This window comes from Ascidiella aspersa, chromosome 3 (assembly GCF_963924565.1).
Source record: "Ascidiella aspersa chromosome 3, kaAscAspe10.2, whole genome shotgun sequence".
Taxonomy (NCBI): domain Eukaryota; kingdom Metazoa; phylum Chordata; class Ascidiacea; order Phlebobranchia; family Ascidiidae; genus Ascidiella; species Ascidiella aspersa.
This window is the reverse complement of record NC_139449.1, coordinates 38,434,610-38,454,103: the sequence shown is the minus strand read 5'-3', so window position 1 is coordinate 38,454,103 and position 19,494 is coordinate 38,434,610. Positions and strand designations below refer to the sequence as shown.

Here is a 19,494-nt window from a genome sequence, read left to right as displayed (position 1 = left end):
TGGTAGTACGCGAGTAATTTTCATATATTAAGTGGGATTTGGGTGAATTTCGTAGGTTTAATAACATAAATTATCCCTTTAATATTGTTGCAATGACTTGACTTAAGTAACTGTTTTTAAATGACCTAACTTAAGCGTTTTAGGAAAATGACTTGATGTGGACTTCATTGTGTAAAATATCTTGGATTGAAATTATGCGTTTTCGTTCAATATGCGTGACTTACTTTCGCGCGAGCGCTTGTTGCACAACAAACAGACATCCGCGAACCGTGGAACAACGCGCGCGTTTGTCTGTGACGTCACAAGGCTAGCCTCAGCTAGTTTCGGTTTCGAAAGCGCGGTTATCCTGCCAGCTGGTGTTGATCAAATCTCCGCAGAAATATCAACTGTGTTGTACAGTTTGTAGGTTGTTAAGATTTTAAACATTACTTTTGGGTATTTTGTTAAAATAATTAGGGCGCAGGTCTAGAATCCTATTATTTTGTTTTACAGTAACAAACGAGTTGTCAAAATTAAAATTGCAAGGAAAAATTAAATATGAGAGAATATAATAATAATGCTCGACCCACCCGAACCCAAGTGCTAGCTTTCAGTATAACACAAATTTTGTTAAACACCCAGACCAAATGTATAGCTAGGATTCTAGACCAACGCCGGTGTTTGCTCGAATTTTTCAAACCAGCATTTCAGCAACTTTATCCAGAATTTGAGGTAATTAACAATTCAAGAGGAGAAGTTCATTTCGAAGCTTTGTAACAGTCGTTTTGGAATTGATAATTAACTTTCTATGAACGCCATTTAACGGTTTACCGCAAAAACTCGATATTAAATGTCTGTTTTGTAGACAAACGGGCTGTATTTATGTAAAGTTGTTTGAGCTTCAAGCAAGGGTGATGTAGGGCTAACTGTGACGTTATAAAGTTGGGTTATAAAACTTAGTTTGAATAATAGCAACAAATGATAAAATGTTATTATAGATAGATAGATATGTTTATTGTTTGGGAAGTAGATTCCCAGGGAGCAGCGAAAGACCGTTAGGTCATCAAAGTCAGCCGCTCACTGATCGCAATATCATCAGAATACATGTGTAGAGGTATACGTTTTAAAAGAACAAATAATTGATCAGGTAACCAATATAAAGACGATAAAACAACACAATGTTGGTCGCAATGGAGGCCACTACATCAGTGAGAAGCGCTTGTAAAATAACTAAACACGTACAAACAAACAAGTTTAGAACTTTAAATTAAAAGTGGAATAATTTTATTTAATTTGTTATCGGATCGACGCCTTCATATTTTCAAACGAGTACCGATACTACCACTTGGTATCGAGTGCGATCCGATATTATCGGACCTCCCTAGTTTATTGGATTATTAAAATTATCAGTTCTGTTTGTTAAAATTTATAAAAAGTGGAACTCGTAGGCAATGAAGTGCTGCTTAGATTTTATTAATTCGGGTATTCAATTTTAATACAAGCCTCGCAATTTCTTTTGAAGTTTTGTTTCAAAATATATTTTTGTGTATTCTGTGCTTCTAAGTTTTGTTTCAACTTTCAAGCTTGCGTTCCTTAATTAATGTAAAATTTTGTGCACGACATCGAACAAGCTTTCCTAAGGTTGGTTTTAGACGTCATGTTATGACGTAACTTTGTAACCTCCTTTCTAAAAATTTCATCGTTCTATTAGCAAATGTCTTCATGTTTCAATTAAGAAATTTTTTATCGTTCTTGCAAGAAATAGATTCTAGTTCCACCTCTGGATTATTCAAAAGCTCTTGTCAACAATCGGTTCATTATTTATTTTACAATCATTCCAAAAAAGCATTAAAACATTCCGGTTGCTTAAATCGTTTGTTGGGCGTCGTGAACCAAACAAATGTTTCATATTTTACTTCGATGTTTCATGCAGATATAACATAATTATCGGATTATTTGAAAAAACGCGTCCGGGAACAAACTATAAAATGGGCGCCTGTGGGGCACGAATTGAATTGTTGAAGCTTCTGACTCTCGTTTTAAGTTGACTAGAAGGTTGCGGGCGTATAACTCGTTAGCCAACCACAATGCTTCTGGTGATTATTAATTGTATTATCTGATAAGCGAAACACCCAGTTGAAACTATAGAAGGCGGACAATCAACACTGTTACACTGTCAACACTGTCACAGCGCTGTCAACAGCACCGGACGATATCTGAGAAGAGCTTGTTTGCAAGCAGATAACAGGCTTAAGTACACAAAACCCTGTGCTGGCCGCACAGAAAGAATGCAAGCCAGTAAGCACTTTACACTTTGGTGCGAGTAGACAATAAATCTGGGGCATAAGCCGATGCAGCGTAAATTGCACCGTAAACACCAAAAGCTCTTAGTCGGTAATTATGCGCTCTACACGCCCCTCTTCGATGGTTAATCACATTTTCTATTACATTAACATAATATACCTTGCTTTATACAGAAAAACAATTCAAGCTTTAATAGAACATTGTAGTTGAAGAAAAAGCAGCCTCATTTTGGCGCCCCTTTACCTTGGCGCCCGGGGACATTTGTACCCCACCGCCCTCCCCTAGCTACGCCTCTGACACAGCTAGTCGAAGTTTGGCGTGAACTGCTCGACCCTAACAAAATGTCCTTCAACCGCTAGAGTTTTTATTTATTACAAAACAAACGGTAAATACATTTCATTTTAGTTTACATTCAAATTCAACATAAATGAGTTATTATCTGCACAAAATTGTCTTCTTAAAAACCCAACGCCTCTTTGACTTTTTTTAATTGACTCAAAATGTTTAAGAATCGGAAAAGTAGCCTATTTACTAGGGGGATTCCCCGAGTTGCTACTGCTGTTTACAATCGCAAAACACTTGTTTCGTCACAATTGAGACACGCGATTCCAGTTTTCATTGCTGGGTTACGTAACAATCGCAAGTTATGAGTCATGATGGGCGAGTCAAGTTTTAAATAAAATAGTCAACCTTTCGGAAAGGTATAAGAAGGACAGGAAAGGTTTAATTTTCCAAATTTTACTCCAGTTTTAATTTGAAATATTGTTGTTTTGCTGAAAATAAATGCTGGTTATTGTTATTATCATGTTTTCTGAATGTTAGAATTTTACTATTCATTAGTAGAGCGAAAAGCGATGTAATGTTAATTTCAAGCAGGAAGTCGAACCGGAACCAAACCGGAACCTTATGAACCGGTTTTGGGCTATTTTTTCGTGAACCGTAACCGAACCTGAACCTGTTTTTTTATGAGATTTTAAGGAACTGAACCGCATATTTTGAAACAACCTGAACCTTAACTGAACCCGAACCTGTCATAAAAGCGGTTCACTCCAGCATGACGTTACAACCCGTATTTACATAGCTAAGTTATGCAATCGTCAAAATTTTTTTGAAAAAAAATTAATGTTTGTTAAATAAAACGTTGCTTTTAATTTTTTTTGATAGTTTATTAATGAGCATTCATGACCAACATTTTTAGGTTGAACGGAACTATCATTGTATACGAACCGGAACTTTATGAACCGGTTTCAAAAATAAATTTAGTCGAACCGAAGCTGAACGAGAACTTTTTAATTGCTCCGGAGCTAAACCGGAAAAGTCAAACGGTTTGACTCCCTGATTTCAAGATGTTTTTAGGCAACAAAATGTTATTGCAAAGATAAAAAACATTTTTTAGTAAAAATCAATTAAACCGAAATTAAAACACATGACTTTAAATTTAGTTTTATTATACGGTACTTTTTTTTACCTGATATTAAATAATTCAGTGGCTTATAAACCTTACCGTCTTTCTGCCCCTTTATAAGTTATATTTTATGTTACAATCATATGTATCTACAATAATTAATATAAACTTGTTCTTTTGAATTATTAGTGTTTGCACATTTTTTTGTTTTGTAATAAATTTTTGAATTTTTTGACCAACATCAATCATTAAGCTGCTTCTGCAATGGGAAATGGAATGAACAAGGTATGGAACAATTATTTTAAGTGGTGGCTTAAGTATATTTCCTGTTACTGACACACAATTTTCGTACAAAAAGTAACAGGATCAGACACTAAATGACTCCCCTGTTGCTTAAACAAACAAATAGATAAAAGTTGAAACATTTTAATGTATTTTTTTTAGTTTATTCGGACAAATTATTTTAGCTTTAAGGTGTTTGGTTAACTTTAGTTGTTATTCTACTATTTTAGCTTTTAGATCACAAATCACAGCTGAAATAATGGAAAGTTAGGCCGGGAGGTAAATCGTTGTTGCTTAGACCTGGCGATAGCTGATTTTTTGTGAAAAAAAAAAAATAAATAAAATAAAATTGACATAAATTCAATCAGCCATAAAAATGTTTAAAATAATGTTATTACAGCTGCTAAATTTTAAGCTGCATAAAGGTATCCCCGTACAATTTATCAAAAGTTTCCAAACTGTTTGACACTAATACTTGGTGCCATATTTAAGACACCTAGTATATATTTTTCTACATATTTATAACCTTTATTTACTAATTTAGCCGAATAATATTTACACAAAAATCTTGACTCTACTATTATATGACACAGCCCAGCCCTAAAATCTAACATGGTCTTGTTTATTTGAGTTTCAAGCTTTTGGCAAAGTTTTAATTTTGCCTGCCTTAAGTAAATAATAAATATCACAAATTAGAAAAACTTTTTGCTGAAATAAAACAGAACTGTTTAAGCTTTTATATGATACATTTTTTTGTTATATAGCCCTTCATAAAAATTTGTTATGTTCTATAACCACCCACAGATAAAATATTCAGTTTCTAATGACAAATTCTTTCATTCTAATATTAAATAAAAGTTTTTTAACAGATATTGCCTGGTCTATACATTGGAAATATAAGAGGTGACTATGTTTTTTATTAAACTTTATTTTTCCTAGTATGCATCCAAATTATTCATATAGCTTTTGTCATCATTTAAAACTTGAATAAAATTTATAAACCTGATGAACAAAGCAAAAAGTTCAACAACAGAAACCTCATTTACATATAAGCAGTTTCTACTCTCCAGAGACCTTATAGTTTTAAATTATGCAGAATATTTTATATGTGTAGTGCATGAAACGTATCCATTTCAGTTCAAATAGTGTTTACATTTACTATAGTGTTTAAAGTAGCTTGTCACAAGTTTCAAAATAACATTTATTTCAACTAATTCTGTTGTTTTTAGATTCCAAGGACCGTAAACAACTCGATGAAAACAACATCACCCACATTTTATCGATCCACGATAAAGCCGCTCCTGTCCTGCCTGTGAGTATTTGTTAAATGTTTTGTGGATCAATATAAATATTTTCTGAATTCTACACCCTGGTATTTGTATTAAGTCACTATTTTTTATCATTTAACACAGTGTTTCCAACCATTTTTGTGCGTGACCCAGAAACTTAACTTAAGTATATATAACAACAAATCTTTGACAACCATTTTTTTTCATTGAACTTTTTGTGAGTAAAATAAAACATAAGACATTAAACAAGTACAAATTAAAATCTTCTGTGCCATGTCGGTATCTTGCAAGTTTTTGAAGTATAAATATGTTTAAGAAATCTTGCTCCAATTCCAATAAATCTAACCATGTAAACTATTGCAGTCTGCGACCCAATTGTGGATCGCAACCCACAGGTTGGCAAACACTGATTTAACAGAAATATTTTTAGATTGTAATTTCTAAGTTTTTTTAAGTTTTGACAGTTGCAACGTTAGTTGTGATTGTTCATGGTTCAAAATAGAATTAACATTGAAAAAAAAATACTTTAATGTTTATTTTATTTCATTCAGGACAAGAAATACCTGTGCATTGTAGCGGCCGACACGCCTGATCAACAACTGTAAGTGAATGTATTTCACAAGTTCGTGGTTTGGATTAGAGATTAAATATTTAGCTTCAAAATGAATTTTACACCAAAAATTGCATATTTTAATTTATTAATTCTGTGTTTTTTAACAGAACGAGTTTTTTCCGGAAGTGCACAAAATTCATCCACAAAGCGAGGTAAATATTTTGGAGCATGATGGCTTGAGGTTGTAGTAAGACGTAGTAAGAATATCAAAGCCCATACAGAAGTAGGTAGCATTTTAAACGTTTCGAATAACTCTTTATTCATTTCCAAAAGAGTTATTCGAAACGTTCAAGATGATACCTACTTCTGTATGGGCTTTGATATTCTTATTAAGGCATTTAGAAATTTCAGGTTGTAGGCAAACATGAAAACTTAAAAAAAACTGATTAGAAACCACTAAACCAGTGTGAACCATTCTATAACTCAACTAGTTATTTAGCTCTTATAAATTTCAAAGAGGATAGTTCTCGGCCCTTTTTAGAGGTAACTACGTTTTTCATTCAGGACTACCTAATAACATCAAGCAATATGTCAAAACCTAATAAACTATCACACTTTTGTTTTAGATTGGATGGAGGATCTGTTCTAGTTCATTGGTAAGTTTTTTTTACCGCATAACAAACCATACAGTTAAATTTTTGCAATTGCAAGTATTCAATTTTAAGGTTTAATTAGAAATGTACAGTAATTTTAAATCAGAGCAGAAATCAGATGCCAGGTTGTAGTAATAGTAATTAACATTTTTTTTTTACAAAACGAGCATGGAATTTCTGATGGCAAGTTTAAATTTTAAACGTTTGGTTATTTGACCATAATGACATATTTTATTATCAGTTATTTTGCCTGAAATATTAAGTAGAGATATCAGTTTACCGATAATACCGGCCGATATTTGGCTTCTATCGATATATCAGTATCGGTAAATGTAGGCCGATACTTTTGCCGATATTTTAGTACGAAAATATGATATAATTTTTCTTGTACAACAAACAACCATTTCTTGATAAAAAAATGGGTTTTAGCATCACGCCAAGTTATTATGCAAAATACTTGTTTAATAACTAATAAAGGTACCGGTACATAAACTAAAACGTTATTTGGATTTCATTTTCAATTAATTTATGTTTTGAACACATCCCAGGTATATAAAAAAATCGGTAAAAAAGTCAAAAAAGTAATATCGGTCGATCTCTAATATTAAGTATCAGAAAAATTTTCAAGCATTGGACAAGTTAAGTGTTTGTATTTGTTTCATTTACAGCTTGGCAGGAATATCACGCAGTGTTACGGTATCATGTGCGTACATCATGACGGCCACCCCCCACACATACAGAGACACGCTTAACGCAGTGAGGCAAGCAAGGACTGTCGCTAACCCCAACTTCGGCTTTCAAATGCAACTCCAAAAGTTCCAAGATAACCTTCTAGAAAAGGTGAATTTGTGCAATTGTTTTTAAACCCTATAAGAGTGAGTTGTAACTTAGAGGTTGATCTTTTAGATCAAACATGTGCACTATATGCAAAGTTTTTATAAGTTTTTAAGAGTAAAATTCTAAACTAACTGCCAGAAAAAATTTCTGTTAAAAAAAAAGCAAAAATTTCTAAAGCAAAAATGTCATATGGGGAAAAAAATTTAATTAAAAAATTTGCGAAAATTGTTGTTATTGCAAAAATGTCATATTATGGGGAAAAACATAAATTAATTAAAAAATTTGCGAAAATTGTTGTAATTTCAAAAACTGTCATTTAGGAAAATATTTTTCGTTTAAGAGCAATTTGATGAAGAGTTAGTAATACAGTCAAAACATTTTGTATTAGTTTTCTGGCAATTTATCTGAAAAAAAAAACAATTTTTGCGATTTAGGAACGCATTTGGTTCAATAAAAAATTTGGCCTGAACCCTCTGAAAGACGCAGAAGCGATCGAACTTCTCCACGAATCTTATCTCCGTGCCGAGGAATCCACCTCCCAAACTGCTCCTCCTCCTCTCCCTCCACGAGAGAGTGGGAGCAACTCCTCCTCCCGACTTCCTCTCAATAAACAAGAAGACACGACAAATGTTGCTTGGATCGACAAAAGGAATGCTGTTATACTTGACAAGGATAATTTGCCATGAGTATTAGGAGTTCTTGATTATGATGTTAAAATTGTTAGGGGTTTATGAATTAGCACTAATTGAAAAGTTGTTTTTAATGTTGACTGCACAGTTGTTCTCAAGGAAGATTTAATTTACCCTGAATATTAAGAGTGCTGGTGCTAATCTAGAATCCTACCACAACGGAAATTTTTGGGTTGGGTTGGGAGTTAGCATTTTGGTTTGGTGGGTCGAGTATTATTATTATATTGATTCTGCCATAAATGTTTCTTTAAACTTGAATTTTTAATGTGACAACGCGTTAGTGTTTTGGATTGGTTAGGTTAAGCAATATTAATATTAAATATTAATGCTTGACCCAATCTCACCCAAATATTGTGCGTTGACTTAATAATTCTTTAAACTCTGTGGTAGGATTCTAGACCAGCGGCAGTGCCCAAGTCCTTGATTTTCTATCTTGTTACCAGCACACTCACTTCTATGAAATGGCACTGTTCACAAATTGTATTTAATGTTGACTGCACAGTTGTTCCCAAGATATAGTTAACCCTTAACGTTACGAGTTCATGCACTTATTTTGTTTCAACAAAATTGCATCCCAAAACATCGGATCGCTGAATTTTAAGTACTAAACATATTCAAACTTTGTAATAGTTTCATTTTTCTGCGGAAAAATTTAGCGCTTTTTTTTAGTAAATCATTGATCTTAACTTATGAGTAGTCCATGCCAATAGTATACCACATTTTGTTTAGTTTCATGTCTGTAATGTGGCATAGTTTCAATACCTTGCAAGTCTACTAAGAAAATATTGCTCATATTATTGTGTATGTTGTAATACGAAAACGATTGCCTATTAGTATGATTTGTTTTCCACATAAAGCACTTTTTTTCTCAACACTAGGCCATTGAATGTTAACTCTATCTACCTCAAGTTGATGATTGAAGTTCTAAACAAAAAATGTGTCAATGAAAAATTTAGTTTGATGAAATTTCATTCTTACCGTTAATTTATTTTTACATGTGATAAACAAAGTAAACATTATATTTGGTTGTATTTCCTTATTAATAGGAAGAATTTATTTTCCATTTGTATAGTCCGTGAACTAAAGATTGCACTGTTAAATTTAAATCTTTGGTGTTTTTGGGGACTACAGGTAAACTTTTTTAGTGTGCTGTGTGTGTAAATAAAGCTTCACAATCACCATTTTGTTACGATGTAATTACCAAAAGTTCACTTTCTGTTGAGAACATTTTAAAACCCTATTAAGGTTTGTGTTTATTATGAACTTTACAAAATTAATGTTGTACTTATTTAAAAATCACTCTAAATATTATTTCTGTGTAATAAGTATGCTTCAAGTGTTCACAAATGGACTTGATTTCACTTTTGTGAAGAAAAAGTTCATTATAGCCCACTGTAAAGTTATTTTCATTTCATTTTTTATTTCCCTAAATTAGCGACAGCAGTTCCTTAAATATAATTATTTTTCATTGTGTTTGGTATAAATGTAACTTTAAATTTGTTTGATTACTTTTCTAGAATATTCTTGATATCTATGCTATAATATAAACACGAATTGACTACAGCAATTGTTTGAAGATACAACCTTTGTTGAAAAGTTGTTCTAAAATTTTTGTTCTCAATATCGTAACATGTGAAAAATACACCTTTCATCAATTTGCAGTTCGAGTTTTTTAAGTTCTAAAAATGGTTGATTTTATGTGAAACAGGAAGTTTGATCCATCTCACGGTCTCTTAAACCGGGGCACGTTGGCTAGTTTAAGGAGGTACTTATATGTCTAATTGAAACTTGGGGCGCTCGTCTAGAATCCTACCACAACGAACATTATTTGGGTTAGGGTGTCGGTTAGCGTTTAGGTTTGGGTGAGTCCAGTAATAGTGTTAAACAATATTACTTGACCTACCCACACCCAAACACTAACCGACACCCTAACCCACATATTATGCATTGCTTAATATTTATTTCAACGTTGTGGTAGGATTCTAGACCAGCGCCAAACTTGGTGTGTAATTGAGAACTGAATGGTTTTTAAAAACAAGAGTTTAATGAAAAAAACACTTTAGCGCCTTCTCGAATTTATTTAGATTCCATTTTAGTTTCACCTTTTTTGGACCAAAAAACACAAGGTTTTTAAAGTCTACTTGTTTTATAACGTCACGTTATGATGTCGTGCCTAACAATTTCATGCCAGTCTGGACGCGAACCAAACTTTTTTTTTTAAAACCTTAAAGAATAAAGAACGCCTGAACCATCTTAATATTTGCTGTTACACACTTTCTGGAAAATACCCGCCATTTTGTATCCTATTAGATTACACCAAAAGTCATTTATTCACTTTTAAGTTGAAAAAACTCAGACATTCACCAAATATAGAATGCATTTTATCTGATTACATGTATTTATGGCACATATTGAACAAATGTTGCCACAAATGCCTTGGATTTTATACAGTGATTTAAAATGGCGATCGTTTCGATATATTTGTTTTGGTTGACCACGTGTATACCACAGTGTTAGCTAGAACAAAATAAAAGGTAAAATGGTTGTATTTTAACATTAGGTAATTTAAATAAGTATTTAACTCAATTTTTAACAGAATTAATTCACCAATATCTTGCCTGTGATATAACAAAAACTCATACTTGAGCTTGAGCATACACATTTTTAAGTTTTTCTGTGTTTTATCAGCCCGTCGAAAAAAAAGGTTGTTGAATAACATGTCAAATGTTCGTAAAGTTTATTTTATCTGTGTAGAGTGTAGGTAAACTTTTTAATTAGTTAAAGCTAGGTCATTAACTAGATAAAAATCCTCCCTCTTTAATTTGGAACTACATTAAGTTTGCTTATCCACTGATGCAAACAATTATTTAATCAACGCATAATATTTGGTTTAGGGTGTCGGTTAGTGTTTGAGTGTGGGTGGGTCAAGTTCTATTACATTTGGTATTAAATTATAATGCTTGACCTGTGATACAAAATCAAACGCTAACCTGCATCCTAACCAAAATAATTTTCATTGTGACCAGCGCCTTCTATTTTGCTAAAGGCTGTGAAGGTTTCACATCCTTTGTTTCCAAGTGCCCACACAAAATTTTTTTTAAACTGTGTACAAACCTCATTTGTTAATCAGTGGTGAATATTTTCTCCACTGTGTTTAAAATCTTAGGAAGTGGTTATTTGACCAGATCACTTTTTCACGCTTGCACCCGCTAGTGATAATATGTCAATTTGAATAGCTTTGGTATCGGGCTTCTTCTAAATCTTATCTGCACACCTAAAAATTTGGCTCAAGATTTCTGATCATTTGCTAAGTAAAAGTGCCATGAAATGTGATCTAGACTGGCCTTAATTAATGTAGAATTTCCGCAATGGCAAACTACTTAATTTTATTATTAATTTGGAATGTTATTTCATTGACAAAAGCTTACTAATATGGCTATAAAAGCTGAAGTTTTGCTGGAAAATATCCGTAAAGATGAAGAACTGAAACTTAAAACGACAAGTGTTGAAAAAGATATTGATTTAAAGTTCGACTTGGGAAATCTTCTCGCGATCGATCTTAACCCAGTTGATGTAAAGCAAGCAAAGTAAGGTTGTTTTATTGCTGAAAAATCTAAAAGTAAAACTTGAGCATTATTGCTTGAGGTTTTAGTGAGCATATCTAAGCTCATACAGAAGTAGGTAACATTATGAATAAAAGTAATTTGAAACGTTAAAAATTCCACCTACTTCTGTATGGGCTTCGATATTCTTATTACGTGTAAATAGCAAAATAAAAGTTTATTGCTGGTTTGATAATAATCAAATTATTAAAAATATTTTGTGCTTAATTATTGATCCCTGTTATATAAGACGCATTGTTATATAAGACGCATTGTTATAAATTAATAGCTATTATTTGTTTTAACAAATAGGTTAAATAATAAAAATTAGTTTTTTTTAATGTGCCTTTCCTTTTACCAACTTAACCTATTTACTTACCAGTGGCATTGAACAGACATCTGTAATGCAACCCTTCTAATTAACAGTCGCTAAACTTTTATGATAAAAAGGGTCGTAACAATAACTGTAAGAACTAAAGATCGCTGGATGAATGTAAAAGTTGTGTCAAACTTTTTTCAAATCATTATTGATAAATGAAGAAAACATAAAATAATTATATCCAACAAACATTTCAGATAATAAACAATTTTAACCTTATTTTAGTAAAAAATACTGAAAGACGCTTAGAATGCCTAACGCTGAAACATAATCTGTAGATAATTATCTTTGCCTAATTCGATTCAATAAATTTTTTGAATATCTTAATGATATCGTTTATATCAGATGGCAGAAGTGCCAGCAGAATCAACCCCGTCTGTCCTGCTGGCAATAGTTTAGTGACCCATCTAAATTATTTTCATTCACACAATACCAGACTTGTGTTAAACTTATTATGTAATTCATTTTCAGTTGAAAGAATATTACTACAAAAATTTAGAAAAACAACACATGTTATTGTTTTTCAACACACATTTATAGATAACAACTTTATGTAAATTTTTTTCAGGAATGCCAAGAATGCCTACTTGAAGCAGTTGGCTCGAGATAACACACAACTCCTTATAAATCAGATATGGCAGGTGGGTTCTTGTGCACAAAAAAAAAAAAAAAGTGTTACAAGTGTACTTTAACCTAAATATTCTGTAATTTCTCACGAGATTGGTGTTTATTTTTTTAACAGTTATACCTAATATTAGTATTTAAGTAAGAAACTCTATTTGATTTTCTAGTTGGAAACAGAACGTATGGAAGATGCCATAATTGCAAAGGTAAGTAACTTCCTGTTTTAAAATAATGTGTATTTTTATTTGTTAAGTAAAATTAAAAATTGTGGCTGTAAGATCTTGTCTGATTTTCCATGAAAAACTCATACATAACATATGGCATATGGAGTATTAACAAGCAAACATACTTTTCTCTGCAAATCAATGAAACTTGTTATGTTTTTTTTTTTTTTAGCTTCCTGAACCTGAAACGACGCTTCCTCGAGAAAAACCTGTGAGTGTTTGACAAAAACTTCTTAACAAACTGAAAATGAAACAAAATTATTAAACAGAAAATAGTAATGTGTTTTAAATATTAAACTAAAACAATTTCTGTATTTCAATGTTTTTCACTTTTTTTTGTTTATAGTCGACAAAACTTGTTCGCAGACTGAAAATAAAATTGTTTTTAAATTCTTAAACAGAAAATAGTAATGTATTTTAATTAATAAACTAAAAATAATGATGTATTTTATTGTTTGCTGTTGTTTTCATCATTATTTCTTTGATTCCAGATTCCAAAAGCGAAACCGGCCACAAAATGGCAAGAATACGCAAAATTAAAGGTGACAAAACAATTTTATTGAAATACTTTGAAACTACTTTACATTACTGAGAGTTGATATTTTGAACAAAGCAACTATATTTTGCAGTAAGGCAAATTAATAGCTTAAATATTTAAGCACATGATAAAAGTAAAGGTTTGTTAAAAGAGGTTAACAATCTCACACAAAAAATAATATTTGCTATGCTTTCATAAATTCAAATATGTTTATTGATTTTTCACAGACTATTCAAAATCGAAAGAAAAGCAGAATGGTTTACGATGAGAAGTCTAAGGTAATGTTACTTATTTTGTAGTTCTAATGTTGTAAAAAAAAGTATTTTTTTCGTGCATCAAATATCATACCTTGCTTTTAACACCTTGTTGTTATAAAAACAAACAATTAAACTATTTGACTTCAAGCTGTTTATTTGTTGTTGTTGTAGTCATGGAAACCACGTTGGGGTTACAAGAGGGCAAATGATGACACAAAGGAATGGGTGATCGAAGTCCCACAGAACGCAGGTAAGTCAAAAAATGATCCATGATTATTACTAGGCCAGGGGGGTGAAGAAGGCGACTTGAATAGATTGTTGAAACGTTGGTTAACAATTACAATTAAAACATGATTATTAGCGACATTAGGACCATGGTTAACTTCTAGAAAATAATATTAAACAGATTTAACCCAAGTTGTTAATAAATGAGTTCTACTGTTATTTACACTGCATACCATAGCACAAGCAGTGACAAAGTACAAAACTCACTTGGTTTTAACTTGTGAATTTAAAATAATTTTTTATATTTTTGTTTTTTTAGAAGTTTTTAATTAAAACACATTTCTTTATTTTGGTTAAAATGCTGTGATCTTTTTAACTGTGAATGTTTTGCCAGATCCTAACGTCGATCAGTTCGAGAAGCGCAACAAAGATAAACAGGAGCGAGTTGCGAAGAACGAGCTTCAGCGATTGCGCAATATCGCTCGTCGATCAGGCAAAAAAGTTCCCGGAATCGGAGCAACCGGTTTGCCAAACCAACAACAGAACAAAAACGATGTGAAAAAATAGATTTTTTTGTTTTGATTTTCATTTGAAACGTCATTTATTGGGAAAAGTTCCATTCTTGATCCACCGTCCACCAATCTAATTGTTTTATAACCTTAAAATCAAACTAAAATGAAGCAAACTTTATATTTGAAGATAGAGGTGTAAATATTCTGTAGTTTTTAAGACTTTTTATTTGTTAATAGTTAAAATAAAGTTGAAATTTTGAACCTTTTTTATTGTTACTTCCTTTTTTTTTTTTTTGAACTACTTTTTCATTAAAATACAAATCTTTGGCAAAAAGTCTGAACTTCTTTCGGCCTACAAGGGTTCTTTATTGCTAAAACATTTTTAACAAACCAACCTACTATTTTGACCCAAATTTATCATAATGGCGATAGAAATTTGCTCTGTATTTAAAGTACATATTTTCTGTTTAATATTCAACCGTGTTTTCTTCAGTTGGAGACCACATTCCACCACGCTAAAAGATCAACGGCTTCATTGGGAAGATTCGAATCCAATCTTGTAAGTGGTGCCTTGTAAATTAAAACATGTAACCTCTAAACTTATTAAAAATATAAAATAAACATTGGTTGGTGACCAAACAAACAATTGAAGTTTAAATGCGTATGGTAGGTTTGCCAAATAACCCTGTAAATGCAGTTGTTTTGTGCTAATTTAACTTTTCTAGAGATGTAAGCAGAAAAATGTTCATAAAAAGTTGTACCCGTTTTTATTGAAACTTTAGACCTCAAATTGTTCATTCAAAATGTAGTTAATTAACTTTAAATAATGCTGTATTACCAAAATATAATTTTTATGAATATTTGATATAGGAATAGAACAACATCTACATTAGCGAGCTACAACAAGTGCAGATGATTTCAGCTGTTAAAGTAAAAAATGTAAACATTCACTTTTTATCAACATTTGCTCTGACAAATGTTATTTTACAGAAAAATGAGAAACCTGCGAAGAATCTTGGCAAAAAACGAAAGGTTCGTCACATTTTAATTATTTGGTTTCAACACTGCAAACAAGTTATACGTGTCCGACATGTAAATACAAAAAATATTCGCGCTTTGGAAGAATTTCCTGATTTTCTTTCTGATTTTATTATTTTTAGTGGCGCCGTGTAACTTATAAATCTTAAAGTACAGTGTCAGTTAAAATAGATTAATTCCGTTATTTCGAGTAATATGCCACTTAATGTTTTGTGTCCAATTCACCTCATTATGCTCCTAATTGAAATTTTTACCAATTTAAGCCAAATAAACACAGAGCAACAGATCTTTAAGATTTATTGTTTTACGTAACTTTGTCGTCATTCCTGAAAAATTCTGTGCCCCCCAAAAATAATCCTGGACCCACCACTTCGCCCTAGTATATAGAGTAGATTACAATTCTATAATATCGTAAATTCCTCAAACAAACCTAAAAAAACAGCCAAGGAGCTAAAGTGTCTTGTTTTTAAATCAATTCACACAAACTTGATGCTACTGTATAGTTAATGTTGCACTGAATATGTGAATAATATAAATCACCTTGACCCTTGCAAGGTAAATGTCGACCTTAAATCCTGATCAGTAAGAGCAGAATACTCAAGCACAGCAATTCAGGTCATACACATTAAAAGATTTTAAAAGATATATATATATTTCGCCAGCAAAGGTATCGTCAGTATATCTTAATCAAATAGTATCTGAATCTATTGTTGCTGTTACTGTATAGTTAGACTGAATATATTGCTAGCAGAACCTAATAAAGTGCTTTATTTTTCCTAGTTTCCAAATATTTCAACTTTATTTTAGTTCGATCCTATGGTGACTTCAACAGAGAAGGAGAAACAAATGAAGATCGTGAACGAAATGTTTAAAAATACGCCAAAGATAAACGTTAATAAGGTAAATAGACTTTTAATTGTATGTTGCTTTGCACAAATGAATATTTAGCATGGACACTGGGCAGCTTTTGTGACCGCATAGAAGCTTAAAAACTCCACAACTATTTGTAAATAGCGGGATATTTTATCAAATAATGTAGTTGTGTAAAAAATTAGGAGGTGTTGGAGAAACACCATTAAAAATAATATAGTATAAATGAGTGATGTTTGAGTGAGGTTTGGCCTGGTATACCTGTGTATCGGAAACAAACAAGCGATACTGCGACTAACTCGGTAGCAAAACGTGACAGTTCTAAGATCGGCGCCTATTTTTTCTAGCCCCTGTGACTTTCTGGCAATAAAAAAGAGGTAATCGGCATTTTGTGACGTATTTGCGTTTTGGACGGTTACTAATTTTAGAGACGGCAATTATTTCATTTAAGTATGCAAATATAACTAGTTAAAATATTGAAAGACCTTTTGAAAAAATCGTTTTTTACGCTGCAGTAACTCATTTTTTCTGTTGAAGATCTAATGGCAGTTCTTTTTAATTGATAAAAAATGACTATTCTTGTTAATTCAAAAAACTATTTTCTACAAAATATAAACGTCGTTGCATTGATGTCAATTGTAGTTTACTGGGAAATTTCATCCTGAACACTTTACTTTTGTTTTCAGGCTGTAAATCAAGAAATCAACCAAACTCAAGTCCGGTGAGTGAAAATCCAAATAAAAACCTAAAATAAAAAAAAAAACTGTTTCAATAAAAAAATGTATTTTTCTTTACAGAAAACAAAAATCCGCTAAAAAGCGAAATTCTCAACAAAAAGGTGGCAAGACATTCGGCAAGGGGAAGCGCAAATGACGTCATAATACTATGCTTATGACGTAACTGGTAGCAACGTAATGGCACGTCACGTGGGTTTCGTGTCGGCGCTTTTTTGTTTCATTCCGATCTAAGAACAGAGAAATACGCAGAACTGTTGTGTTTTACTTTTTGTAACTTTAGTTAAAATAAAGTCGCGGGATACAGGTGCGTGATTGGGGATTACCCTCAATTTTTATGAGTCTAGCTTTAATACAAACAAACAATTGTGCCGTCATAATGTCGATTGTTTAATCGCTCCCTTTAAAATACAAGATTTTGTTGGAGGTAAAAAATATCTTTCTATCCACAGCTTTCCAAACTTTTTTCTTTAAGTAACGATTTTCGCGACCAATTATTTTTTTGTTCTGGTCTGATGCTCTTTTTGGAATAATGCGAAACACGGCTGCGGTTGACTGCTAAATGCAGATTACTGATGAAAGAAAGACGAAACGGATCGGAACGGAATGCTGTTAAAAAAACGAACTTTTTCAGTTTCACATTTGTGCGCGACATCAAACTATAACTTCCGCTTTATTAAGGTCACTTTTTTTATTAAGTCTTGTTATGACGTAACTTTGTCACGCCATTTAAAAAAATGTAATCGTTATTGTGGAAAAATTTTTCTACTTTGACCCTGATAAATGTGAAAAGTGCATCTTAAGGAGAAACAGTTGTGTGAAATCGATCCAAACTGTGCAAAGCGCCATGTAGGGTGCAACTTATTAGCAAAGGTGTATCTCTACTGCTACAAGCGGTTGCAAATAACTTTAAAACAGTCGCAAGGTGTCGCAAGAGAACCACTAGCTGACATTTTTACCACGCTGCGGTTTTTACTTCGAGTTGCCAGGATCATCAAGACTGACTTCAACTTCCCCCCAAAAAGTTCCTAATCAATATGTTCACAAAGTGGATAAATATGTGCAACATATAGCTACAATGTACTTCACGATTCTAATATGCTGCTTAACAGGCCTGTGGATTTGAATAGGTGTGTTTGTAAATCCCAGTTCGGCTGTTCGTTAAGTAATCGGAAAGAACACACGATAAGAACATTTAGTAAAAATACTTAAAGCTTAATTATTATATAACTTTAACTCCGTGAGTATCATACTTATTTAAACCAAACACGCATTAATATCTACAACGCCACTTTTTTGTCACCAGACTGATGGGATTAGATTTTAGGTTAGGTGTAAATAATAGGTTAGTTGGTGACATGGTTAGCTAAAAACACATTGGGCATTTAGGTCTTTTTTGGCCTGGTGTTGGTATATTTTTGGATAAACCAACTGTGTTTGTCGCGACGTATTTGGTATTCTAATTTCAAGTCCCAATATTATGTTTTTAACACTAATTATTGTATTGTAGCTAAGACTTTTACGACGGGTTATATAAACAGTCACAGGACTTGGCCAAATAGAATTCTGCGTAAAACTCTAAAAAGCTATGCATCTTTGAATGAATGTTTCTAAAAGTTCATGAAGTCAAACTTTGTTGCGATGTTATTATTAAAAAAATCGTCTGAACAAGACCTAAAGCTAGTGGAATACGTCCTAAATTCATCGAAATAAAACCGCCTAAATGTCCTTTTCATTGTGGTTTAAAGCTTTTGTTTTGAACAGGACGTGACGACATTTGATAAATTGCGAATAATTGCCCTCGTTTCGAAACAAATTTCGTGTCAGTAATTTAAAAAGAATAAGCAGTTTGTAAATGTGACCAAAAACGCGTGTTGCTCCGTTTTGTATTAATTCAAAACAATACGATTGTACGTCACTGTAGCCTTTGTTTTGCATTCCGTGACGAAACAAGCCGACGAGAATTACGATTTCTGCGTCACAATTGCTTCAAAACAACGGGAAGCAATGACAACTATGTCGTCACAGAACAGATTCTATATAAACGGGAGATTCTAGAAGGAAGAACAAACGTTGCGAGAAACTACTCGAAGCGAACAACTCAAGAAGAGGATTGTGTGGAGCATTGAAAAATATGAGTCCATCACCACCAGAAACATCATGCAAGCCATCATGCAAAGATGGTAACGTTGAGATCATCTCCAAGGATGTCTTCATTCGTTTGTCGGGAGGATGCAGAAGGATCATCTTCAACTTCAACAAGGGAGGAACTTGTTGCAGTGACAACCCGTGCACCAGCACGTGCCACAAGGATCCCTGCCAAGAACAAGAGGAGACAGGTTGCCTAGCAACGTGCCAGGAAGAGGAAAAGTGTGTTCCAGAGTGCAAAGAACCTTCTGAGATTGAAGAAGAGGTTTGTGAAGAACAACTTCCTGAAGAGTGTGAAGAACTTCCAGAAGAATGCCAACCAACTCCTGTAATCTACGTGATTGCGACAGAA

The 19,494-nt window shown here is 32.6% G+C and overlaps 2 protein-coding genes across 2 annotated transcripts; both read left to right on the top strand.

The window, feature by feature from the left end:
• The first annotated feature begins 2,300 nt into the window (after positions 1–2,300).
• On the top strand, positions 2,301–9,652 carry LOC146162893 (dual specificity protein phosphatase 22-like). The gene is made up of 8 exons (XM_083383749.1): positions 2,301–3,973; positions 4,840–4,873; positions 5,200–5,282; positions 5,811–5,860; positions 5,980–6,024; positions 6,439–6,468; positions 7,134–7,305; positions 7,737–9,652. Exons 1-8 carry the CDS (start codon positions 3,953–3,955, stop codon positions 7,986–7,988), a joined length of 687 nt encoding a protein of 228 aa, XP_083239875.1. The 5' UTR covers positions 2,301–3,952; the 3' UTR covers positions 7,989–9,652.
• A 1,765-nt stretch (positions 9,653–11,417) lies between these two features.
• On the top strand, positions 11,418–17,641 carry LOC146162892 (ribosome biogenesis regulatory protein homolog). The gene is made up of 13 exons (XM_083385394.1): positions 11,418–11,578; positions 12,541–12,613; positions 12,764–12,802; positions 12,993–13,031; positions 13,312–13,362; positions 13,586–13,636; positions 13,787–13,865; positions 14,235–14,395; positions 14,846–14,911; positions 15,343–15,384; positions 16,198–16,290; positions 16,947–16,981; positions 17,058–17,641. Exons 1-13 carry the CDS (start codon positions 11,424–11,426, stop codon positions 17,131–17,133), a joined length of 960 nt encoding a protein of 319 aa, XP_083241520.1. The 5' UTR covers positions 11,418–11,423; the 3' UTR covers positions 17,134–17,641.
• The last annotated feature ends 1,853 nt before the right edge of the window (positions 17,642–19,494 follow it).